At 39.0% G+C, this 27,085-nt stretch overlaps 1 protein-coding gene across 1 annotated transcript in view; it reads right to left on the reverse strand.

Moving 5' to 3' along the window:
• Nucleotides 1-24,946: 24,946 nt before the first annotated feature.
• The window catches only part of DGKK (diacylglycerol kinase kappa), a 134,241-nt gene continuing 132,102 nt past the window's right edge, over nucleotides 24,947-27,085 (reverse strand). The window contains exons 27-28 of the mRNA XM_045860445.1: nucleotides 26,122-26,245; nucleotides 24,947-25,026 (exon numbers count right to left, since the gene is read on the reverse strand). Of these exons, the coding sequence (XP_045716401.1) occupies nucleotides 24,947-25,026; nucleotides 26,122-26,245 (204 nt within the window). The remainder of the gene's footprint in view (nucleotides 25,027-26,121; nucleotides 26,246-27,085) is intronic.

Consider the following 27,085-nt stretch of genomic DNA (forward strand, 5'->3'; position numbering starts at 1 on the left):
GTTTCAGGCCTTTGCTTTTCATTACTAGGAATATTTCTTGCCATTCCTTTCTGGCTTGCAGTGTTTCCATTGAGAACTCAGCTGCTAGCCTTATTGGGGCTCCTTTGTATGTTACTTCATGTTTCTCCCTTGCTGCACTTAGGATTCTCTCTTTGTCTTTAAATATTCACATTTTAATTATGATGTGTCTTGGAGTGGGCCTCTTTGGGTTTCTCTTGATTGGGATCCCCTCTGATTCCTGTACTTGTGTGGCTTTTTTTCTCATCAAACTAGGGAAGTTTTCCATCATCACTTTTTGAAACAGGTTTTCTATTATTGCTCCTCTTCTTCTGGTACCCCTACTATATGGATATTATTTTGTTTCATATTGTCCTGCATTTCCCTTAATCCCTCTTCATTCCTTTTAAGTCTTTTTTCCTTTTCTTGATCTTTTTGGGAGTTTTTTTCTACCTTGTCCTCCAGCTCACTGATTCAATCCTCTGCTTCATCAAGCCTGCTTTTGATTCCTTCTACTGTGTTCTTCAATTTAGAAATTGTATTCTTTATTTCCTCCTGGCTCTTGTTAATTGTTTCTGTGTCCTTTTTTAAGCTGATATAGTTTGCAGTATGTTCCTTAAACTTTCCCTGTAGTTTTTGATAATTCACTCTAAGCTCATTGATCTTTCTTATAACCATTGTTTTGAACTCAGTAGCTAATAGTTGACTTGCCTCTATTTCATTTGGCATTCTTTCTGTGGATTTCTACTTTCCTTTTGATTGGGGGTTCTTTCTTTGTCTTCACATTATTTGTGAGACTCTTCTTGTTTGCTTCTGCTTCTTAGAATGATCTGTTTTGACTTTCTGACTTTTTGGTGTGAACTTCTCTGGTAGGAAGCCTGTGAGATTCAGTGATGCAATCTCCTTGATCACTTGAATTTAATGCTCTGGGGATGCCCTATATGCCTTTTATGCTGGTTCTCTGGATGTAATTTGGTTTTGATTGTTGTTGAGTCTTTCTTTGGTGGATGCTTCCCTCCAGCTAGTTGACTGAAGGTCACTCTGCTCTCCATGTCTTGTGTGCAATTGTGCAGGTGTTGCCAGAAGAAAACCACAGAGCCCAGGAAACAAACCCACACCTGCAAATATAAATCCCCCCCAACAATCCCACTATTAATAGACAATGAACCAGTATTAATAAGGGAGTAAAGAGATTAAGATATTTATAAGAAAGGAGAGCAGATACGAGATGATCTACTGAAAGAAAAATGATTTTGAGTAGATAGAGGGAGGAGCACCAGTATGAGTTGGGAGTTGGAGTAATGGAAAGAGAGAAGGTAAAATTTACCTCATGAATAAAAAAGAGAATGAAGCATCTGGAATGGAGTATGAGAAGGAAGCATATAATATGTTTAAATGGAAATTAAAATAATATAAAATAAAGCAAGAGAAAGAAAATGGAAGGCAAAATAGTGAATAATTAATAAAAATATAGAAGCCAAATGGAGAGAAAGATCCACCACAGTACTAACAACAACGAACAAGCAAAAATTAATATAGGTGGTATGGGAATAAGAGGGAAAAATGAGACAAGTCTAAGAGATAGAGGAATTGGAAGTGATTTTTAAATGATAGAGGGAGAGGAAATACTAAGAGTGAGGAACAAAAACCAGGCTAAGAGAGGGAAAAACTAAAATTTGGGATGTAAGGGGATAAAAAGGAGAATAAAGAAAAAAGGGCAGGATGAAAGACAAAGAGAAGAAAGACAAAATAGAGAAAGAAAACAGGCTAAGATGGCAAAATTAAAATCTGAGATAAAAAAACAGTAGGAGAGTAAAATTTGATATTTAAAATACAGAATTAGTGAAGCTCTAGAGATAAAATTGAAAAAATGATGCAACAACAATTACCCTACCCACAACCAACTAGCAAAGATTGTTAAAGGTGGAGAGAGAGCACAGGTATTTTAAGAACAGGGCAAAAGGTTGTGAAATGACCCTTGACAAGAAAATTAGTTTTGTGTGTCTGGATGGGGGAGTAATAGTGAGAGCACAGAAGGGAAACAAGTTGTAGCTAGTGATAAAACAAAATTTGAAATGAAAATAATGCAAGGAAAGAGGAAGGTAAAATGGGCTAAGTGGAGGGGGGGCAAAATATGTGAATTGAAATATACTATAGTATAAAGTGTAGTGACTTAATATGTACAAACTTGCTTGACAAGAAATGAATGTTAAAAAGCTATTCAGGAAAGAAAATATCGCAAATCACGAAGGCCACAGTAGTTTTGGCCTCCGTAGCTTCTTGTATTTACCACAGTTTTTTTCTTTCTGGATCTGCTTCTGGTGATGTCAGATGTTGACCCCATCTGAATTTAGGCAGCCTGTTCTATACTTCTAGGGATCTGCTGTTCCTGGCCATCTCCTTCAATTGTTAATCTGGTCACTCCGCACTCAGCATTCTAGTTTGAGCACCATAGGGTAGAGGCAAATCCCTCCTAGAGTAGGGGCTATTGTCCCCCCTCAGGCTGCTGCTACTTGGAGGGAAGTGGTTGACCTGAGCAGGATGGTTGCTGCCTTCTGAGGGATGACTCAGCACCAGGATCATGGCATCTACTCTCAGTTCTCTGCCCCAAGCTTTAGTCCTTAGTCTCTCTTCAGGTGTCACCAGCCCACTCTGCCCTTGCCAGAGCCTGGGGTAAGTGGATGCAAATGAAAATTTGTGTGTTTGTCCTTTAAATGGCTCTTGCATCTCCAGCTGTTTGCCTCTGCAGCCCTGCAGCTCTGCAGCTTTTCACTGCTGGTTGTTATCTGTATACTTTTTGGGCTCTGGTACTCTAGAGTGGGAATGCTAGCTCAGGGTTCAGACCTCATTCTTCTCAGGGGGATCCAACGAGGTGCTTAATGATCCCTCCAGTGCTGCCACCTGTGGGCGCCCAGCCAGTCCTCTTGAGTCTCTACTGTACTCCCTACCAGACAGGTTGTGCCGAAGCTGATTCTTCTGTCTGTCTGAAGTTATGTGGCTTCTCTCAGGCTATTGCTCTGTTGTTTGTTCCAGGTAGTTTCCCTGTATTGAGTTGTAATTCCAGATTGGCCCTGGGAGGAGGTTAGTGTAAATTCCATTCACTCCTCCACCTACTTCCTGTTTGTTTGTATTTAGAGAGAGGGGGAGGGAGGGAGGAAGAGAGGGAGAGAAACATCAATGTGTGGTTGCCTCTCATGTGCCCCCTTCTGGGGACCTGGTTCACAACCCAGGCATGTGCCCTGACTGGGAATCGAACTTGCAACCCTTGGTTCTCAGGCTGGCACTCAGTCCACTGAGCAACACCAGCCAGGGCATTTTCTATTGTATTTTTTATTTAAGATATTGTATTCTTCATTTCTGCCTGGTGTTTGTTTATAGTTTCTGTTTCCTTTTTCATACTGTTATAGTTCCTACTCTGTTCTTTATAGTTGTTAGTAAGTTCCTTAAGCATTCTTTTCATAATTTTTTTTTTAATTCTATGTCTGATGGATTGCTTGCCTCAATTTCATTTAGCTCTTTTTCTGGAGATTCCTCCATTCCTTTTGATTGGGGGTTCTTTCTTTGTCTCCCCATTTTAGGTGACTCTTTGTTTCTGTGTCTCAGGGTACTCTGCTTTGCCTGCCTGTCTTTGTGGGGTGGAATTCTGTGGTAGGAGTTCTGGGGCAACAGTGGGGCATTCTCTTTGATCTCCTTGTCTGGATGCTCTAGGGTTGCCTTTTCTTCCATTTGTGTGGACTCTTTTGTTGTACTTGGGCTTTACTTGTTGGTGGCTTCTGTTTTGGTGGGTTTTTCCCTTCTATGGGCTTACTGGTAGTCACAACTCCAACCTTGTCTATTATGCCGTAACCTTATATATTTTTAATAGTTTTATTGGGGTATAATTCACATATCATACACTTCATCTATTTCAGTATATAATTCAATAATTTTTAGTATATTCAGTTACACATCTATCACCACAACCTAAGTTTGAAGCACTGTCATCACCCCAAAAAGAAACCCCATACACATTAGCACTCAATCCCCATTCCACCGTATTACCACACCCCTCAACCCTGTCTGTAGATTTGCCTATTCTGGTCATTTCATATCAATTAATTTATAAAATTTGTGGCCTTTTGTTTCTGGCTCATTTCACTTACCATAATGTTTTTCTGGTTTACCATGTTGTAGTATATGTCATACTTCATTTCCTTTTATTAGTGAATAACATTCCATTGTATGGATATACTATATTTTTTTTATTCAGTTATCACTTGATGGAAATTTGGGTTGTCTCGACTTTTTGAACAATCATGGTCAGGTTTTGTGTGGACATATGTTTTACTTCTTTTGTGTTTGTACTTAGGAGTGGAATTTCCAGATCATCCACTATTTTAATTCACAACAGAATTTTACATTCTCCATATCTACTCTAATACTTATTATCTTTCTTTTAATTAATAGCCATCTGCTTAGGTATGAAGTGGTATCTTATTGTGGTTTTGATTGGCATTTTCCCAAGTATTAATGATGTTCAGCATTTTTATATGCTTATTTGCCATTTCTGTGCCCTCTTTAGAGAAATATTTATTCAAATTATTTGCCAATTTTTAATTGTGTCATTTGTGTCATTATTGAGTGATACCAGTTCTTTATATGTTCTTGATCATACATATGGTTTGCAGATATTTTCTTGATTTTTATGGATGGTCTTTACTTTCTTGATAAGTGTTATTTTGAAGTATGAAAGTTTTAAATTTAGAAGTCCAGTTTATCTATTTTTGGATATTTTTGTTTTTGTATCATATCTAAGAAACCAATGCCTAATACAAGGTCATGAAGATTTGCCCCTGTCTTTTATTCTAGTAGTTTTATACTTTTAGCTCTTATATCTAGGCCTTAAATCTATTTTTAGTTAATTTTATATATGGTGTGATATAAGGATCCAATTTCATTTTCTTACATGTATATCAGTTCTACCAGCACCATTTGTTTAAAAAATCTTGGTGCCCTTGTTAAAAATTAATTGACTGTAAATGTAAGAACTCATTTATAGATTTTCTATTGTATTCCATTTATCTATATATCTATCCTTTTGCCATTAACACACCACCTTGATTACTGTAGCTTTGTGGTCAAATTTGAAATCAGGAAATGTGAGATCTCCAACTTTCTTCCTCCTTTTAAAGATTGTTTTGGTTATTCTGGGTCTCTCACATTTCCATGCAAATTTTTTTTTTTGCATCAGCTTGTCAATTTCTGAAAAGAAAGATGGTATTTTGATAGAAATTGCATTGAATTTAATGATCAACTTGGGGATTATTTCCATCTTAACCATTTTAAATTTTCTAATTGGGTGTTTTGTACTAGTCTTAGCTTATCAATAACCAATGATGTGGCTGGACTGGTATTTTTGTTTCTTATTATGATTGCAAGACCCTCTCAGCAATAACCATCAGGATACTTTGAAAGAGACAAGGTTTATTACTTAGAGGTCCAGAAAATTACACATCACATCTGATTCCAGACTAACCATTTAGTGACACACATACACCAGACAGATCTGAATAACACTACAAATGCTTTGAAAACTGAGCTGACATTGGACCTTCACCCCACAGGAGGCTGGCGGGAACCTGTGCCCTGAAAATCAGATTGACCACTGAAGCAAAAATATAAATGTTTTCTGTACAATTTAAGTAACCAGTTTTATAATGTCATATTCAAAATGTCCAGGATATCAACCATATTTTCACATTAAAGAAGAGAAATCACTTATCAATTGATGCAGTAAAAGCATTTGACAAAACTCAAAATTTATCCATGATAAAAAATGATCAACTAATTAAGAATAGATGGAACTTCCTCAACTTGATAAAGACTGTCTCCAAAAATCTACATGTAACATAATATTTAATTATGAAAGAATGCTTTCCCCTGTGGTTAGGAACAAGGCAAGGATATCTACTCTCATCAGCCCTGTTAAGATTACACTAGAAGTTATCCAGTGCAATGAAGCAAGAAAAAGAAATAAAAATAATATAGATTGCAAAGGAGAAAATAAAATTGACCTTTTTTTGCAGATGACATAACTATATGTGTAGAAAATTTCTAAGAATCTACAAAAAATATCCTAAGCAAAATAAGCCAGGTGGTGAAAGACAAATTCCATATGATCTCACCTTTAACAGGAACCTAAACAACAAAACAAACAAGCAAAATATAACCAAAGACACTGAAATAGAGAACATGCTGACAGTGACCAGAGGGGAGAGGGGAGGGAATTTCAGGGGAAAAGGGGAAGGGTTTACAGGAGCAAGTATGAAGGACACATGGACAAAAACAAGGGGGGGTGGAAATGGGAGGGAGGTGAGGAGGGCTGGGGAGGTGCTGGGATGAGAGTAAAAGTCAGAAAACTACTTGAAAAACAATTAAAATTAAAACAATTAAAAAAAAACCCTAGAACTAATATGTTTGTTTGACAAGGTCATAGAACATGAGATCAACACATACACACAAAAATCACATTTTTTAAAGATTTTATTTATTTTTAGAGAGGGCAAGGGGGGGGAGAGAGAGAGAGAGAGAGAGAGAGAGAGAGAGAAAGAAAGATCAATGTGTGGTTGCCTCTCACGTGACCACCACTGGGCCCTGGCCCGCAACCCAGGCATGTGCCCTGACTGGGAATCGAACCTGTGATGCTTTGGTTCGCAGCCTGCACTCAATCCACTGAGCTATGCCAGGCAGGGCTAAAAATCACATTTCTATATCCTGACAATGCATAAGGAAATGCCAATTTTAAAATACCATTTAAAATAGCTCCCCCAAATGAAATGCTAAGGCATAAATCTAATAAAACATTTATAAAATATGTGTGGTAGAAACTTCAAAATGCTCATGAAATAGATCATCTAAATTGAGATATGTTGTATTCATGGAATGAAAGTGTCAACTAAGTAAAGATATCACTCCTCAAATTTATCTATATATTTAAGTCAATACTAGTCAAAATTCCAGCAGGATTTTTTTTTATAGATACCAACAAACTGATTCTGAAATTTACATGAGTAAATGAGTTAAAATAGCTGAGACCATTCTGAAAAAGAATAAAGTTGGAGGAATCACACCACCCAATTTGAAGACTATAAAGCTTACAATAATGAATGTGGTGTTGTACTGGGGAAGGGAAAGACACATAAAACAATGTAACAGAATAGAGAGTCCAAAAATACACCCACATAATTATGGCTATTTGATTTTGGAGAAAGGTGAAAAAGCAATTCAGTGATAAAAGCAGTCTTTTTAGTGCATGGTGTTGGAACAATTGGACATCTGTATGCCAAAAAAATGAACCTTAATTTAAACCTCATTTGTTATACAAAAATTAATTCAAACCAAATCAGATCTAAAATTAAAACAAACTGTAGAACCTGTAGAAGTCAACAAGTGAAAATCTTTGTGACCTGGGGTTAAACCAGGGTTTCTGAGCAGCAGCTTTATTGACATTTTGGGCCATATAATTTGTTGTGAGAACTTTCCTGTGCATTGTAGGCTATTTAGCAGTTTCCCTGGCCTTTACCCATTAGATACCAGTGACCCTCCCCAAGTTGTGACAACCAAATGTGTGTCCAGATATTACTCAATGTTGCTAGGAAGCAAAGTCACTTGTGGTTGAAAACAACTGAGTTGGAGGAAGAGTTCTTAGATATGACATAAAAAGCACACTCCATAGAAGAAAAAAATGATAACTTATTATAAAAGTGTAAAACTTTTCCTCTGAAAGATATTAAGAGAATGAAAAGATAAAATACAGACTTGCAGAAGATATTTGTAAACTGTATATCTGCCAAAGAACTTAGATATAGGATATATAAAGAATTCTGAAAACTCAATGAGTAAATGAAAAGCACAATCACAAAAAAGGGAAAAGAATTTAAACAGATATTTCACCAATAAGGATTTAAGTATGACAAATAACCACATAAAAAGATGTTGAACATAATTTCCTGTTAGGGAAATGCCATGATGAGATGCCATTAAATACCTATTAGAATGGCTAAAATAAAAATGAATTCCAAGAGCTTGTGAGAATGTAGAGCATGTGGAACTCTAATATATTGCTACTTTGGATGTAAAATGGTACAGACACTCTGGAAAATGATTTGGAAGTTTCTCAACAAGTTAAATTTGAGCTTATCACACAACCCAGAAATCCCATTCCCGAGTATCCTAAAGAAGTGAATACAATACATTGCATGTGAGTGTTTATAAAAGCTCTATTCATAAAGTTTCTTCATTGGGTGAATGGATAAAGGACTGGTGGATCCATAGGATAGAATATTATTCAGCAACACAAAGGAACATATTATTGATTCTCATGATAACTTGAAAGAATCTGAAAGACGGAATTAAAGAAGCTTGTCTCAAGAGGTTACATATTCTGTGACATTCTTGTCGGAAAAAGAAAACTGTTGTAATGGAAAATAGATCATTTTTAGATGTAGGGTTAAGGTATGGCTATAGAGGAGTAATGTGAAGATTTATGGGGCTGTAAAAACTATTTTGTATCTTGATAATAATGGTAATTACTGGAATATCTACCTGTGTTAAAATTTACTGTACATTACACTGAAAGAAAAAAGGGCAATTTTATTGTACTATAATTTTAAAAACATTTAAATTCAATTCTGATGGTACTTTCCTATCCTATAGGCTGTATTCTAAATTTCTTTTCTTTATTTTTTATTGTTATTCAAGTATGGTTGTCTCCATTTTCACCCCACCATGCCCCACTCACCATACCCAAGTCTGCCTCCCACCTTTGAACCTACCCTCTTTGGCTTTGTCCATGTATCCTTTATACATGTTCCTTGATGACCCTTCCCCTTTTTACCCCTGTTATCCCCTCCCCTCTTCCCTCTGGTTACTGTAAGTTTGTTCTTTATTTCAATGTCTCTGGTTATATTTTGCTTGCTTGTTTGTTTGGTTGATTAGGTACCACTTATAGGTGAGATCATATGGTATTTGTCTTTTACCGCCTGGCTTATTTCACTTAGTATAATGCTCTCCAGATCCATATGCTGTTGCAAAGGGTAGGAGTTCCTTCTTTCTTTCTGCTGCATAGTATCACATTGTGTAAATGTACCATAATTTTTTGATCCACTCATTTACTGGTGGGCACTTAGGTTGCTTCCAGCACTTGGCTATTGTAAATTGTGCTGCTGTGAACATTGGGGTGCATAGGTTCTTTTGAATTGGTGTTTCAGGGTTCTTAGGGTATAATCCAAGCAGAGGGATTGCTGAGTCAAGACAGTTCCATCTTTAGTTTTTTTAGGAAATTCCATACTGTTTTCCACAGTGGCTGCACTAGTCTGCATTCCCACCAACAGTGCACTAGTGTTCCTTTTTCTCCACAACCTCACCAGCACTTGTTTGTTGATTTGTTTATGGTGGCCATTCTGACCAGTGTAAAGTGGTATCTCATTGTGGTTTCAATTTGCATCTCTCTGATGGCTCATGATGCTGAGCATCCTTTCATATGTCTCTGGGATCTATGTATGTTCTCCTTGGAGAAGTGTCTGTTCAGGTCCTTTGCCCATTTTTTAATTGGGTTGTTTGTCTTTCTGGAGTGGAGTTGTGTGAGTTCTTTATATATTTTGGAGATCAAAACCTTGTCTGAAATTTCATTTGCAAATATATTTTTCCATATGGTTGGTTCCCTTTTTGTTCTACTGCTGTTTTCTTTAATCATGCAGAGCTTTGCATTTTGATGAGATCCCATTTGTTTATTGTTTCCTTTATGTCCCTTGCTCTAAGGGACATATTTGTGAAAATATTGCTGTGTGGAATTTCTGAGATTTTCCTGCCTATGTTCTCCTGTAGGACTTTTATTGTATCACAACTTATATTTAAGTCTTTTATACACCTTGAATTTATTTTTGTATATGGCATAAGTTGGTGATTGAGTTTCAATTTTTTCATGTACCTGTCCAGATCTTCTAATACCATTTGTTGAAGAGGCTATTTTTACTCCATGTTATATTCCTGCCCCCTTTGTTGAATATTAGTTCACCACAGAGACTTGGGTTTATTTCTGGACTCTATTCTGTTGCATTCATCTATGTGTTTATTCTTATGCCAGTACAATACTGTTTTGATTGCAGTGGCCTTATAATATAGTTTTATATCAGGTGTCATGATACCTCCTACTTTGTTGTTCTTTCTCAAGATTGCTGAGGATATTCAGGGTCAATTATGGTTCCATACAAATGTTTGAAATGTTCTATATCTGTGAAATATGCATTGGTATTTTAATAGTGATTGCATGGAATGTGTAAATTGCTTTGGGTAGTATGGACATTTTGATAATGTTAATTCTTCCAATTCATGAACACGGTATATGCTTCCATTTATTTGTGTCTTCTTTAATGTCTTTCTTCAGTGTTGTGTAGTTTTCTGAATACAGGCCTGTTACTTCCTTGGTTAGGTTTATTCATAGGTACTTTATTTTTATTGTTGCTATAGCAAATGGGATTTTTTCCTGATTTCTGATTCTGACAGTTCATTGTTGATGTACAAAAAAATCCCTTCAACTTCTGCATATTGACTTTGAATCGTGCTGTTTTGCCAAATTCACTTATTAGTCTGAGTAGTTTTTTGGTGGAGCCTATAGGATTTTCTGTGTACACTATCATATCATCTGGAAACAGTGACTGTTTTACTTCCTCTTTTCCAATTTGGATGCCTTTTATTTCTTTTTCTTGTCTGGTTGCTGTGACTAAACTTTCCAATACTATGTTGAATAGAAGTGGTGAAAGTGGATATCCTTGTCTTGTTCCTAGTCTCAGTGGGAAAGCTTTTAGTTTCTGCCTGGTGTTTTATGATGTTGGCTGTAGATTTCTCATACATAGCCTTTATTATATTGAGATATTTTTCCTCTACTCCCACTTTGCTGAGTGCTTTTATAATAAATGGGCGCTGTACCTTATCAAATGCTTTTTCAGCATCTCTTGATATGGTCATATGTTTTTTGTTTTTCCTTTTGTTTATGTGATATATTATATTTATTGATTTGTGAATATTGTACTATCCTTGCATCCCTGGGATGAATCCCACTTGATCATGGTATATGATCTTTTCATTTTATTTTATTTTTTTAACATTTGAAAATAGTTTAATTCAGTGGTAAATTTACAGTGGTGTTTATGTTAACAGAATTGTAGTAGCAATATAAATGGAAAGTATTGATTTTTGGTTAAAAACTTTGTTATATTTTATTAATTTTTCCCTTTTCTATAGTCACTGGGAATTATTTGATGTGATAGTTAGTGTCTGACTGTTGGAGGTATTATTTCTGGCCTTAAATATTTGTACCGAAACTGTTATTATGGCAGAAGAGACTATTGTTAAGTAACAAAGCCTTAAAAATGTACATGTTCTTCAATCCAGGTATTTACTTCTAGAAATGTATCCAAAGGAAATAATTACAGTGCTGCCACTAGGGCACAGATGACTTCAAAAATTTACCAATTATTAAAAACAAAGCAATGTTCTAGATGATACTTTAATCCTTTTTTATTTTAATTGTTGTTCAAGTACAGTTTTCTGTCTTTTAATCCCACCCCACACCCCCCAGTCCTCCCCACTTCCCTCCCATTTCGACCCCCCTAGGTTTTGTCCATGTGTCATTTATATTTGTTCCTGTAATCCCTTCCCCTTTTCCCCTGAAATTCCTTCCCCTCTCCCCTCTGCTTACTATCAGCCTTTCCTCTATTTCAGTGTCTTTCGTTATATTTTGCTTGTTTGTTTGTTTTGTTGTTTAGGCTCCTGTTAAAGGTGAGATCATATGGTATTTGTCTTTCACCACCTGCCTTATTTCACTTAGCATAATGCTCTCCAGTTCCATCCATGCTGTCTCAAAGGGTAGGAGCTCCTTCTTTCTTCCTGCTGCATAGAATTCCATTGTGTAAATGTACCATAGTTTTTTTATCCATTCATGGGCACCTAGGTTGCTTCCAACACTTGGCTATTGTAAATTGTGCTGCTATGAACATTGGGGTGTATAGGTTCTTTTGGATTGGTGTTTCAGGGTTCTTAGGATATAAACCTAGCAGTGGAATTACTGGGTCAAAAGGCAAATCCATTTTTAGTCTTCTGAGAAAATTCCATACTGTTTTCCATAGTGGTTGTCCCAGTCTGCAATCCCACCAACAGTGCACTAGGGTCCCCTATTCTTCACACCCTCTCCAACATTTACTGTTTGTTGCTGTGCTTATGATAGCCATTCTGACTGGTGTGAAGTGGTATCTCATTGTGGTTTTAATTTGCATCTCTCTGATAGCTAGCGATATTGAACATCGTTTCATGTGTCTTTGGATCTTCTGTATGTCCTCCTTGGAGAAGTTTCTGTTCAAGTCCTTTGCCCATTTTTTAATTGGGTTGCTTGTCGGGTTGTCTTCTTAGAGTGGAGTCGTATAAGTTCTTTATATATTTTGGAGATTAAACCCTTGTCTGAGGTATCATTGGCAAATATGTTTTCCTATACAGTTGGTTCTCTTTTTATTTTGATACTGTTTTCTTTAGCCATGCAGAAGCTTTTTATTTTGATGAGATCCCATTTGTTTATTCTTTCCTTTATGCCCCTTGCTTCAGGGAACATATCAGTAAAACTGTTGCTTTGTGAACTATCTGAGATTTTCCTGCCTGTGTTCTCCTCTAGGACTTTACTGGTGTCATGGCTTATATTTAAATCTTTTATCTTCCTTGAATTTATTTTTGTGTAAGGTGTCAGTTGGTGCTTGAGTTTCATTTGTTTTTTGCATGTAGCTGTCCAGTTTTCCCAACACCATTTGTTGAAAAGGCTATTTTTACTACATTTTATGTTACTGTCCCTTTTGTTGAATATTAATTGACCATAGAGAGTTGGGTTTATTTCTGGGGTATCTGTTCTATTCCACTGGTCCATGTGCCTGTTTTTATGCCAGTACCAGGCTGTTTTGATTACAGTGGCCTTGTAATACAGTTTGGTATCAGTTATTGTGATCCCTCTTACTTTGCTCTTCTTCCTCAGAATTGCAGCAGTTATTCAGAATCATTTATGGTTCCATATAAATTTTTGAAGTGTTTGTTCTGTCTGTGAAATATGCCATTGGTATTTTAATAGGTATTGCATTGAATGTGTGAATTGCTTTGGGTAGTATGGACATTTTGATGATGTTAATTCTTCTAATCCATGAACACGGTACATATTTCCAATTGTTTGTGTCTTCCTTGATTTCTTTCTTCAGTGTTGTGTAGTTTTCTGCATACAGGTCTTTTACCTCCTTGGTTAGGTTTATTCCTAGGTAGTTTATTTTTCTTTTTCCCATATCGAGTGGGATTTTTTTCTTGATTTCTGCTGTTTCATTGTTGGTGTACAAAAATGCCTTTGATTTCTGGATATTGACTTTGTATCCCACTGTTTTGCCAAATTCATTTATTAGGTCAAGCAGTTTTTTTGTGAAATCTATAGGATTTTCTATGTACACTGTCATGTCATCTGCAAACAGTGACAGTTTTGTTTCCTCCCTCCCAATTTGGATGCCTTTTATTTCCTTTTCTTGTCTGATTGCTGGGGCTAAAACTTCTAATACTATATTGAATAGAAGTGCTGAAAGTGGACAACCTCATCTTGTTCCCGATCTTAGTGGAAAAGACTTTAGTTTTTGCCCATTAAGTATGATGTTGGGTGTAAGTCTCTCATATGTGGCCTTTATTATATTGAGGAATGGTCCCTCTATCCCCACTTTGCTGAGTGTTTTTATCATAAATGAGTGCTGTACCTTATCAAGTGCTTTTTCTGCATCCATTGATATGATCATGTGATTTTTGTCATTGCTCTGGTTTATGTGATGTATTACACTTATTGATTTGTGAATATTGAACCATCCTTGCATCCCTGGGATGAATCCCACTTGGTCATGGTATATGATCTTTTTAATATTTCAAATTGTTGGATGCGGTTTGCCAGTATTTTGTTGAGGATTTTAGCGTCTATGTTCATCAGCGATATTGGCCTGAAGTTTTCTTTCTTTGTTGTGTCTTTATCATATTTTGGGTTTAGGATGATGCTGACTGCATAAAAAGAGTTTGGGAGTCTTCCATTGTTTTGGATTTTTTGGAATAGTCTGTGAAGGATAGGGGTTAGCTCTTCCTTAAATGCTTTGTAGAATTCTCCTGTGAAACCACCAAGACCTGGGCTTTTGTGTGTCGGAAGTTTTTTGATTACTGCTTCAATTTCATTTCCTGTTATTGGTCTGTTTAGGTTTTCTGCTTCTTCATTGAGTTTTAGAAGATTATATTTTTCTAGAAATTTGTCCATTTCATCTAGGTTTTCAAATTTCTTGGCATATAGTTCTTCATAGTAATTTCTTACAATGCTTTGTATTTCTGTGGTATTGTTACAGAACAGAACAAGGGGGGCCTTGGACGATATACTATTATTGAAAGAAGGCCCCGGGTCCGTTATGTCCGCCGCCAGAGGAAAGACATCTCTCAATGCCAGAGATTCGTGAAAAGGAAAGGAAATGTTTATTTAATGCTATACAAACTTCAAGTAGTGACCTAATGTCTTTATCAAAAACCCCAAAGTCCCCCCAAAACACCCACAAACAGACACAGTCCTTCCTTCCTTTCCCCCTTTGCCCAGTCCAGAGTACCATATTTCAGGGAAGGAAAACGAAGTCCATGGCTCAGACAGTCCTCTGGTTCTTAGTCCTCCTTCTCGACTGGGAGACCTCCCTGGGTTCCCAGCACCCTCGGCTGAGTCGCCAGGATCTCTGCTAAAACCAGGTGGTGGTTCCCCTTTCTAAAGCTGCGGGAGTCTCCACTCTGTCAAGGCCGCGTGGTTCTCCCTTTCAGGGCTGCGGGAAGGGAGAGTCCTCACTCTGTCCAAAGCCACATGGTTCTCCCTCTCAGGGATGCACATGGCTCTCTCTCTCTGGGATGCGCATAGTTCTCTCTCCTATGGCTGCGGGAAGGGAGAGTCCTCACTCTGCCAAAGCCGCGTGGTTCCCTTTTTCAGGGCTGCACATGGCTCTTCTTCTCAGGGCAGCATGGTTCTCCTTCCTAAAGCACCACGGTTCTCTCTGCCCAGGGCTGCGCATGGTTCTCCTTCCTAATGGCCGCCAAGTCTGGGCTTTAAATCCCCGTGGCCAATCTTCCTCTGCAGCCTCATTTCCGACTCCTCCCAAACTCGGCTTCACATGCCAGAACTCATATCCTTCCAGCTTTACTGGGCTGCCATCATGAGTCTGGGCAGGTGTGGCCCCATGTCCTGGAGCCAATCTTCTCCGAGCTCCCACGCAGGTGCTGTAGCCTGGGGGATCTGCCCCCAGTCACGTGTTGGTGGGGAAGTTACTTCCATTCCCCCCGGCTCAGAGATGATCACAGCTATTTAACATTATCTAAGCGACCAGCCAAAGGCTATAGATATGTTAAATGACCACGCCAGAGCTTAGCTGCAAAACAGCTCTCAATGGTCCTGCTCCATTTGTCCCTTCCCCCAACCCACACCCTGGGGGGGTGGGGGGGTTTGGAGACATCTTAAAATCTCCTGGACACCTTAAGTTCTGGACCCCATTTCAAATGCCCATTTGGGGTCCCCCCTCTTGGCTGCACCCTGTAACAGTATCTGTTGTAATCTCTCATCTTTCATTTCTGATTGTGTTTATTTGGGTCCTGTCTCTTTTTTCTTGATGAGCCTGCTTAAAAGGTTTGTTGATTTTCTTTATCTTTTCAAAGAATCAGCTCCTGGATTCATTGATCCTTAGAATTGTGCTTTTAGTCTCTATGTCATTTAATTCTGCTCTCATCTTGGTTATTTCCTTTGTTTTGCTTGTTCTGGGCTGTCTTTGTTGTTGTTCCTCGAGTTCTTGTAGGCGTAGGATTAGGTTGTTTCTTTGAAATGTTTCTATCTCTTTCAGATAGGCCTGTATTGCTATGAACTTCCCTCTCAGGACTACCTTCCCTGTGTCCCATAAGTTTTGGGTTATTGTGAGTTGATTTTCATTTGTTTCCAGAAACTTTTTGATTTCTTCTGTAATTTCATTATTGACCCATTAATTATTTAATAGCATCCTACTCAATTTTCATGATTTTGAGTGTTTTGGGTTGTTTTCCCTTGGGGTTGGTTTCTAGTTTCAGTCCATTGTGGTCATAGAAAATGCTTGGTATGATTTCAGTTTTCTTGAATTTGTTGAGGCTTATTTTGTGTCCTATCATGTGGTCTGTCTTTGAAAATGTTCCATGTGCATTTGAAAGGAATGCGTATTTAGTTTCTTTGGGATGAAGGGCTCTCTATATATCAGTTAAGTCCATTTCATCTAGGGTATTGTTCAATGCCACAATATCTTTGTTGATATTTTGCTTGGAAGATATACCCATTTTTGATAGTGGGGTGTTAAAATCCCCCACTATAATTGTGTTGCTGTCAATATCTTTCTAAAGTTGTCTAAGACTTTCTTTATGTATTTGGGTGCTCCTATGTTGGGTGCATATATATTTACAATGTTTATGTCTTCTTGGTGGATTCTTCCCTTGAGTATTATGAAATGACCTTCTGGGTCTCTCTTTATGGCCCTTTTTTGGAAGTCTATTTTGTCTGATATGAATATTGCTACCCTGGTTTTTTGTTTTCCTGTCCATTTTCTTGGAAAATTTGTTTCCAGGCCTTTACCTTCAGTCTGTGTAGGTCTTTTTTCCTGAGGTGGGTCTCTTGTAGGGAGCATATTTTTTATCCATTCAGGTATTCTATGTCTTTTGATTCAGCATTTAATCAATTTACATTTAAGTTTATTATTGGTAGGTACTTATTCATTTCCATTTTCGTACCTGTGTTTCTCTCTCTCTCTCTCTCTCCCTCTCTCTCTCTCTCTCTCCTCTCTCTCTCTCCCTCTCCCTCCCCCCCCCTCTCTCTTTCCTTCCTTTCCTTAAAGCAGTCCCTTTAGTATCTCTTGCAGAGCTGGTTTGGTGGAGGTGTATTCTTTTAGACTTCTTTTGTCTGGAAAGCTCCTTATTTGGCCTTCTATCTTGATTGAGAGCCTTGCTGGGTAAAGTAGCCTTGGTTGTATACCCCTGGTTCTCATTACTTGGTATATTTCTTGCCATTCTCTTCTGGCTTTGAGTGTTTCCATTGAGAAGTCAGCTTCTAACCTTATGGGGGCTCCCTTGTATGTTACTTCCTGTTTTTCCCTTGCTGACTTTAAGATTCTCTCTTTGTCTTGGAATTTTTCCATTTTAATTATGATGTATTTTGAAGAGGGCCTTTTTGGTTTCCTCTTGATTGGGACTCTCTGTGTTTCCTGGATTTGTGTGACTTTTTCTCTCATCAAATTAGGGAAGTTTTCCATCATTACTTTTTGAAATAGGTTTTCTATCCCTTGCTCTTCTCTTTCTCCTTCTCCTTCTGGTATCCCTATTATACAGATATTATTACATTTCATATTGTCTTGCATTTCTCTTAATCCCTCTTCATTCTTTCTGAGCCTGTTTTCCTTTTCTTGCTCTTTCTGGGTGCTTTTTTTCCTGCTTTGTCCTCCAATTTGCTGATCTGATCTTCAGCTTTATCAGTCCTGCTTCTATTGTGTTCTTCAGTTCAGAAATTGTATTCTGCATTTCCTCTTGGCCCTTGTTGAGACTTTCTATTTCCTTTTTTATGTTGATACAGTTTTCAGTGAGTTCCTTGTAGTTTCCCTGTAGTTTCTGGTAGTTCATTGTGGGATTGTTGAGCTTCCTGATAACCATTGCTTTGAACTCAATATCTGATAGTTGAATTGCCTCTATTTCATTTAGCATTCTTTCTGAGGCTTCCTCCTTTCCTTTCTTTTGGGGATTGTTTCTTTGTTTTCCTATTGTTTGTGAGACTTCTTATTAGCCTCAGCTTCTTAAATTGATCTGTTCTGGTTCCCTGGGTTTATGGTGTGAACTTCTGTGATAGAATACCTGTGAGATTCAGTGGTGCAGTCTCCTTAATCTCCCAAGATCACTGGTCTTGGGCTGTTGTTTAAGTTGGCTCTGTGTTTGTCTTTGGGTTTTGATTGTTGTTGGGTCTTTCTTTGGTGGGTCCTTCACACCAGCTGGTTAAGTGAGCATCACTCTGTCCACTATGTCTTGTATTTTGTTGTGCTGGTGAGGGGAGGTTGTGTTGAAGCTGGTTCTTCTGTGAGTATAAGGTTTTGAGGGTTCTTTCTTGCTCTTGTTCAGTTGTTTGTACTGGGTAGTTTCTCCATTATTTAGTTTTATTTCCAGATAGGTCTTAGATTGAAGTTTGTGTGGTTTCCAGTCCCTCCTTCACCTTCTTGTGTTGTTATCTGCTGGTGGTTCCTTTGTTGTTGGGTTTTCTCTTCCAGTGGGTGTCCTTGTGTTCACTGCTTCCATCTACTCTTTTTTGCGATCAGTTGGAGGGAAGGCAAAATGGTTTAAGACAGCAGGAAAGTATTCTATGATATTTACAGTTGCAACTGGTAGAGGAGAGATAGGAGATCCTTTGGCTATGTATAGTGTTAACTGTGATCTTCCACTGAACTAGCCACTTTTTAGAAAGGATGGAGAGAAGATAAGATTGTTGTTAGGGAGGGAAGGATTGTGAGTTGGATCTAGAAAGCAGTGAGGTTGTGGGAGTTCAGATTCTGAGGTAAGGTGAGAGTAAAGGATAGTAAATAGGTGTAGTGTGTGACAGAATAGGGCTAACCACTACAGTAATAGAGTTCAGGAAACTGTGAAGTGGGCTAAGATCTGGGAGGGGTGTTGTGAAGTATTTACAATTGTATGGAACAGCTATTATTTACAACAGTATTAGAGCAACAATTATATGACAGAATGTATGTAATCTGGATAACAAGAATAGAGAGTATAGGACCTTGAGTAGTGTGCTAATGGAACACGAGTGAAGTGAGGGACAGTAAATTAGCAATATACTATGAAAGAGAGAACAGGAGAAACCTGTCAAATGATACAATATAGCCAGCCAAGCAAAGAAGACTATACAGAAAGAAGAGGAATACAAAAATACTATTAAAATAAAAGATGTAAGAATAATGAAAAAATACAAATATGCAATAACTTGCTGGTTCTCTGTAATAACAACGTGAAATTTGTCACACTGTCTCAGCTGTTGGGATGCCTCCTGTTTCAGTCCAGTTCTGGTCTTTTCACAGTTCCAGGTTTTTTTTCTCACTTGTGGGTATTAAAAAAAAATCAGAGGAAGGAAGAAAAAGAGATAAAATTGGGAAGGAAGAAGAAGGTGTAAAACAAGAAAGCAGTAAAGATTGGAAAAAAGAATTGAAAGATACAAAATAATAAAAATTTAAAAATTACTAAAAAAAAAAAGGCTCCTGTGGGTTTCAAACTGGGCAAACTGCTTTTTCTGGTCTTGCTGGCTGCAGCAGGCTGAGGGGAGATTGGTATGGCTTTTCTCCCTTCCCAATGCACTCAGTCAGCTTTGCATGCATTCTCTCTAGAGCTAGCCTGGTGCCTGTCCCTGGCACCTTGGATGTAGGATCCAGGCCTTCCTGAGAGTGCACTTTCCACAGGGTTACTGCTGTGGGCTGGAGTGTCAGCATGCACGCGTTCTGCCAGGTTGCCTCAGTCCTATGGGTTAGGGTGTGCAGCCTTCCCAGTGCTATGGGGGTGTGCAGGACCTTCTGGTCAACCTTCTGTGCAACCTTGGGATTGGTGCCTGGCTGGGTGGGGAATAGGCTGGAGCAATTGCTGCAGGAGAATTCCCCAAATAGTGTCTCTCTTTTCACTTTTTCTTTTTGAGAAATTTCTCTTACTCAAACCTGATGCTCTGTACAGAGGCCTGGCTTCTTGCACAGCCAATTCTCCAGCCAGCCCGGGGACTATCAGGGTCATGGCCTGTCACTGGGCAACTCTGAATTCTCCCCAACCAGCATCCACAGACTCCGTGGGTGCTCACAGCCCCTGTGTGTTTGCCACTTAGTCCTTATTCCCCTCTCTGTGACTTCAAGCAACCAGGTCTCCCCTGGTGCTGCTTAAACCTTGTTTGACTGGGGAGGGAGCAGTTGACCTGGCTGTCTTCCAAGGACCCTGTGGCAGACCCAGCACGTGTTGGGCCTGGGGCTGCAGCCACCCTGGTCTCCACACTGGTCCCTGGGACCTTATTGTCCTAAAGTACTCTTCTTACTGCCTGGTTTTTCAATGTCTGCTGCAATTTTTGGTCTATTATTTTCATATATGCTGGGGTACTGTTGGCTGTTTGCTCTGTTCCTCCTTAGATTGGCTAGGTTTTTCTCCCGTGTGTAGGAGGGAGTGAAATCTGCTCTCTCCTACCTCATCACCATCTTCCTCTTCCTGTATGATCTCTTTAATGTATTGCTGGATGTGGTTTGCCAATATTTTGATGGGGATTTTAGCATCTGTGTTTATCAGCCATAATGAACCATAGTTTTCTTTGTAAATTTGTTAACATGAATTACAGAGCCCATCCTGGTGGTAGCTTCTCAACAACAGGGTTGTTTCCCTCATAAAGCCTAAGAATTTAGTTTTATGGGGTAGACTGAAATGTGGTCCTAAGATCACAACTGGTTTGTCTTTAAGTAAGAGAGTTTTAATATTGGGAACTCAAGGATTTAGAAGATCCAAGTTATTACCCCGGTATAGCATTTTGTGGAATCCTAGTCTAATATAGCCTCAGTTGCAGACCTATTAAATGTGACTAGTAACAGGATCCTCTAGGGCAGGAATTAAAGCATTTTTTTATCCCAGGCTTCACTAATTTCTTTTAATTATCTCCTGAGGATATGTTTATTGATTTTTAGAGAGGAAGGGAGAGATTAATTGGTTGTCTCCTATATGCACCCCAACTGGGGAATCAAACCTGCAACCATTGTATGGGACAATGCCCCAACCAACTAAGCCAACTGTCCAGGGCCAGGCTGCACCAATTTTGCATCTGAACAAAACACTACTTCCTACCTCACACCCTTCTTGAGGGGTGAGGAGTATGTAATGTATATTTGGTGGGTATATTATATTGTCAAAAGTATTTCAAGGTGCCTTTTGCATTTATGTATCTGTTTAGTAGTCAGGACTGTACTCCTCTATTTCACTTTCCCTCCCCAGTAACTAATTCATTTAATTGAAATCTGGGTCCTACAGAGAATCGGCTTCTCGAACAATTACAGTGACAGGTATTTCTCCACAGGATTGTCCTGAGTTGCAGCTGGGTTTTAGAATTTTGTGTGGTAGCCCTGTTAGTGTTATGACCACCCTGATAGAGATTCTTGGCATGTGCTGCAGCTGTCCTCTGTCACCTGCCATCCCTACAATGCATGTGACTTGTTTAGAGCTTGCATATCACTCAAGTTCACCCACCATTTCTACCACCATTTATCTCCCCCCATCATGAGGTAAATGATGAGATACTGGTATCAATTATATTTATCCATTTATTAAAATATTTTAAGAAGCAAAACTATTAACTTGTGTTAACTTTGAGGACTGGTGCTCCATTTGCGGGGCGGGGGAGGAATAGGCATACTTTATGGACTTTTTCTTTCTGCTTTTTCTGTTACCCATAACTATCCCAGATCACCACCCCCCAACCAGCCCCTAGCCCTGCTGATTTGCAGGGTCGTTTGAAGAAAGAAAAATCATGGAACAGAAAACCACATGGATTACAGATTAGCAGATAAATAGACAAATGCAGTTCCACAAACCATATTGCCAATCAAGGTTCTTTGTAGGAGGGAATGGTGCTAATGGGTTTGGTTGCTTTGGTATTAGTTTCTACCTCTTATGAAGCTAAAATTATTCTACTTGTGTCCTGAGGGAAGACTATGTTGACCCCAACTGTTTCTTCTGATTATCCTTTAACCTTATTTATTAAGTTGAAAATCTCTTCTTTATTTTACCTGCTCTTTTGGACACAGTGCAGGCCTTTTTTTGGAGAGAGAGCTGATAGCTTCTGATCTGTAGTATTGACACAAGAAGCAATAACTGGCAGTCCAAGTCTCTTGGTATTCTTCCCCATTGTTCTTGCTGGGAATTTCCCACTCAATCAACCCCTCAAAAAGTGCTACCAAAGATGCAACCAAACCCCAGAACTTTTGCTCTTAATGGCATTTCATAACATAATTGAAATGGCTATTTGGTGTCTGGTCCTACCACCTAAGCAATCGTATTACTGCAAGAGTTAATCATAAAGGCCTCAAACTAGCTCATGCATCCAGAGGCTAAGCCAAATCCCTTGAGAAACAGATCACCATTCCTTGCTTTGTTTGCAAGCTAATTCATGCAAGTACAGATGCTCAGCAAGTTGTCTTCCTTTTGGGGAAGCAACTGGTAACTAAGAAATTTAGGAGGTAACCAAGAGATTTAGTGAACCACACATGCATCTGGGCTTAATCACTTATCAATTCTTTTCCATGAGTTGACTCCAGCCGCAAATCTGTGTAGTTTTGTTCAATATCATTCTGGCTCAGGGTGGGTGACATGGAATCCAGATGGTACAACAGAGCAACAGTAATATTACAGTGTACAAAGACATCTTTAAGTCAGCAAATTAAGCACAAGAGTTGGAATCCTATTATAGTTTACTATCATTAGTGACAAACAGAATTAGAAGACAGAGCCGGGCTCTGGCACTGCCAAGATAAGGCTACCTTCTCCCAGGACTTCCTTGTTTTCTTAAATTTGCTCATTTGGAAAATTCCCATTTTGAATAAGTTTCTTCTAAGAACAAGGCAACTTGGTTTCCAATTCTGTGAGTGTGTGTGCAGGTGTTAATGTGCAACCACAGAGGAACCAAGTCAGGCTGCAATGGTGACCTTGTTGATTTAATATAATACCTCCTCCTGGGAAGAAGGAATGATGCAGAGAAAGCCAAAGCACAGCCACCCCCCCCCTTAAATATGTACAGTAAGTTCACATATACTGATGCTTAAGTAAGTTTTCAATGTTTAATCTTTTACCATTAATATTCTTCTGAATTTATAGAGCTAAAACTTCCTAATTTGTTTGGCACAGCAATCAGACATTTGAGGACAAACCCATTGTTAGTATTCTTCTCATCCCTACAGAGGTGGCTGGTTTAAGTGGGCTAGGCTGGTGTAATTTCAGAGTTGAAAACCAGTGCTTGGAGTCTGAATTTTGCACCTCAATGAATCAGCCTGGAGAGAGTCAGGTAATTGAGCACACTAAATTTGTCAGAAGTAGGGAGAAGGCAGTTTTCTGGCTTTCTTTTGATAAGTGGGAAGGGACATTTACCTAAAGGCATGACTTGAGGGTAGAGTGGGGAATATAAGGCAGACTAGAGAGAACCTCTCTGGACACTGGATTTTAATTAGGTTTGCCTGACTGGGAACGGACACTGAAAAGATGCTTATTGGGATTGGGAGCAATTTTAGCACAGGTTGTTTTCATGGAAATTTGGAAGAAACATGGGAGAAGCAGAGACTCTTAGCCTCTTTTTTTCCAGGCCCATGTTCTTTCTGGTCACTCTAAATGGCTCCTGTACTCCAGGGAAGGATGATGGGAAATTCAAAGATGATTTGGGGACTAACCCAACAGCCTGTCTAGAAGTTGCAGGCCAAGATGGAGCTGGTGGGGAAGGGTCTAGGCTGTTAACTTGATTGTTAGGCAGTTTCTAGCTCAGGCATCGAAGTCACAGAATTCAAGGCCTGTTTGCTCTATCTGGTCTTTTTTTTTAGAAGGGAGACAACACAGGTTGGGAAAGTTGCTAATTTAGAGTCCAGGACAAATAGAGCAAAAAAGGCAGCATAATAGCTTAGCCCCCTTCCCTAGGGCATTGGTGTTTTGTTCTCCTTTCCATGGCCCTGCTCAGAATTTTAAGAGGGTGTCAGGATCAGTTGGGCTATAGATGATAGATTCCAGCTACTTCAAAGATGCTGAAAATGCACCAAAAGACTAGAAGTTCCATCAAGAGCTAGGGCAGTTGGTGGAGGGGTATGTGTGTGTGTGTGTGTGTGCATGTGCATGGAAATTAATGGGGGTGGGGGATGGGATCAGGGTGGGGAGGGATTCCTGGGTTAGCAGAATAAATTATAGGGTCACTTAGAGGTCAAGTTGTATTCTCAGCTCTTAAAAATATATAATATAATATATACACGTTTATGTCTCTATACATAATCTGTACTGCAGCACAGCAGCAGAACATTTGAGTTAAAAAAAACCAGCAAGAATGCAGGCAGACACTCCATGTAAGCATGCAGGCTAGAATCAAGGTAGTAGAAAGGGAGCCTGTATGGTTGCCATTGGGGTGAATTCCAACCAATGGGCCCACACAGCCACAGGAGCACCACCTGGACATGTGCAAAGACATACATGCACACATGAGAAAAAGAAAAAATTTGCAGAGAGAGCAGTATCCACGTTTATGAGGAAATATTTCACGTGATCATTGTAATAGGCAAATGAACAAATCCCCAGGACTTCATTCTCATCTTAATAAGCCAACAAGAAGAGACCTCCTGAAGTTTCAAGTTGCAACTGGCAGGACTGGGGGAGAAACACAACCAAGTCTGGTGATCCTGACCCCTCTGCTGATCTCCCTGAGAGTATTTCATTCATTCCCTAGCATCAGTAGTCTCTGTTAGTCAGAGAAAACCATCCTCAAACTCCATGAAGAGGTGAACTCCTTTGAATCCTTTGTAGATCCCAGGCTATTCATAAAGAACTTATCCCCATTAAATGCTGTAGTTGCTCAAGGTGCACAAAGAGAATAACTGAATAAGACAACTCAGAGCAGGAATCTTTGGCCAATGAGATGATTGACTCTAAGGAGACTTGATTGACTCCAGGAAAAATGTATTAGTGTAATGAATTTTGAGGCTCTTTCTTGGTGGTGCTCATGTTTGTTCTGAAATAATTTAGTCTAGCCTGTACTGAGGTTTTGAGAGTTTTTAGTAGAATTCTAAATGTTGTGAATTCTCCTTCCAGTTTTCAAGGGCTATAGTTGAAACGTTGATGATGTTGGAGGGTCATCAATTTTTGCTATGTCTTCATGATGTCTGCGATGCCACAAATTTCCTTTAGAGAAAAAACAAGTATAGAAATAATGAGGTTAGTACATTTGCTGGATGCCCCAATGTATGGATCCTAAAGAGAGTAAACAGAGTCTGTTAGGAGACAGACTGGTTTGTTTCTATTGTACCAATGCTCTCTGAACCATCCAAGAAAACCAGATGACACTGTGTGAGCCAAACACAAGTAGAATTTTTTAGAACATGAAAACCCATGGTACTTTAGAAAGACTCAAATACCATTGATTACCAATGGTTAGATTCTTAGGGAGTCAAACACCATGGACAAGACTTGAGAAAACACAATTTGGTCCAGGAGATGCTGGACCAAATTTTGTGCCAGCTCATATTTTTTCAAAAACAAAACAAACTGACATCCTCAATCCCCTTTCCCCCATGTCCACTATCACTATATGTCAAACTTTCAAGTTATCTAGGCCCAAAATTTAGGAGAGGCCACTGACATTATAACCAGCATAACTGACAACACTAAGAGCACTTTGATTTTAGTCCCACTGACATACCAACTGGCATAAATCTAATTTTGCAGATGGGATGGAACAAAAATTCAAATAATACAATAAAATTTTGTATGTCCAGGGACTTATTATAACAGATATGCAATAAAAATGTTTATGTAAGTCACAGAATGTGTTCCTGAACCTGTAGGTGCCCAGCACTGACACCTCCAACTCATATCAAATAATTATGTTTTCTGGAGCAGGACTAAAATTTTGTAGTTGTTCTTGACTGGAAGAGAGATCTAAGTATAATTATTTGCCATACTTATCAACTCAGGACAGGAATGGGGCAAGCAGTCAAGTAACTCCCTGTTATCATTTTCTCTTCAGCTGCCTATATCACAGAGACCACATAGCAGGGTTACTTCTCAGGTTTTATCTCTGCCAGTGTTCATATCACTTTCTAACTCACACTTTGTCTAAGAGACTTCTTAGTGTTGCCTAAGGTTGGCTCTTGGCCAGCTTCCTCCTCCATCACCACCATACCCGTGAACATTTCAAATTGGAGTTTCAGGTTCCTGGGAGGTACCAGGGCTGCTGGAGAGGTCTTCATGACCCCCATCCCTGTGGAGGAGACTTACCAATAAAATCCTGGACTCCTTGGCCTGATCTAGGCTTGTCTTCCTCTTCTAGCTTCTTCTTCCTCGATTTGGGGAACTTAACTTTCAATCTGAGGCTTCTACTGTCAGTGTCTGAAGATTCTTCCTGGGAAACCACAGCAAGAACAAGGTAAAAAATTTGGTTGCCTAACATTCAGAAACAATTCCTGGAGTCCTGGCAAGATGATGAAAAAGGATAGCTGAGAAAAGCAAATAGATCTGCTATCTATCCAGGTGTGAGAGACACCCTTAACCACTAGTCCCATGTCCTAAGGAAGGCAACTGTTCTTTACCCAAATCCTACTCTGTGCCAGGTGTCTTGTTAGATACTTTAATAAATGCTCTCATATAAGCTCCAAAATGACCTTGCAAGGTGGTTATTTTTACCCTTCTTGTACAAATAAATATAGAAACAGACCTCGCAGACCATCTGCTTCCTTGTCTGGAATGCAAAGAAGGTTCTCTACACATAGCTTTTATGAATGTAGCTTCTCTGCTGTACAGATCATATAGGTTCTTTAATTCCAGCTTAGCCTCCCAGTCCTCTTGCTCCTGCTAAAGAGTGCTTGTTTTACTACTGGTCTCAGTAAAACATTATTCCAAGGTTAACTTTGTTGCTAGAAAGTCCAGCCAAACACATTCTGAGAAACTTTGGGATTTTCTTCTCTTTGATATTATATATGCCTCTGATCCCTTCCATTAGAAGAGTAGAAATCTGTCCTTTTCCTGCTCTGGTTCCCACTTACTCTCTCTTCTAGGCTACATACAAGGATGTTCAGAATGGCCTTTGAGAAAAAACTTAAAGGAAGGGCACAGGACCTTGCCTCTCAGGAAAAGCCTTGGAAAGACCAATGAATAAGTCACCTTCATCCTGCTTTTCCCACCAAAGTAAATCTGAATCTTCTGTGGCTTTAAGGTGAGGAAGATTACTGTTACATGAATGAGC

Source organism: Phyllostomus hastatus, unplaced genomic scaffold (genome assembly GCF_019186645.2).
Source record: "Phyllostomus hastatus isolate PE091 unplaced genomic scaffold, TTU_PhHast_1.1 phas_scaffold_200, whole genome shotgun sequence".
In the NCBI taxonomy this organism is placed as follows: Eukaryota; Metazoa; Chordata; class Mammalia; order Chiroptera; family Phyllostomidae; genus Phyllostomus; species Phyllostomus hastatus.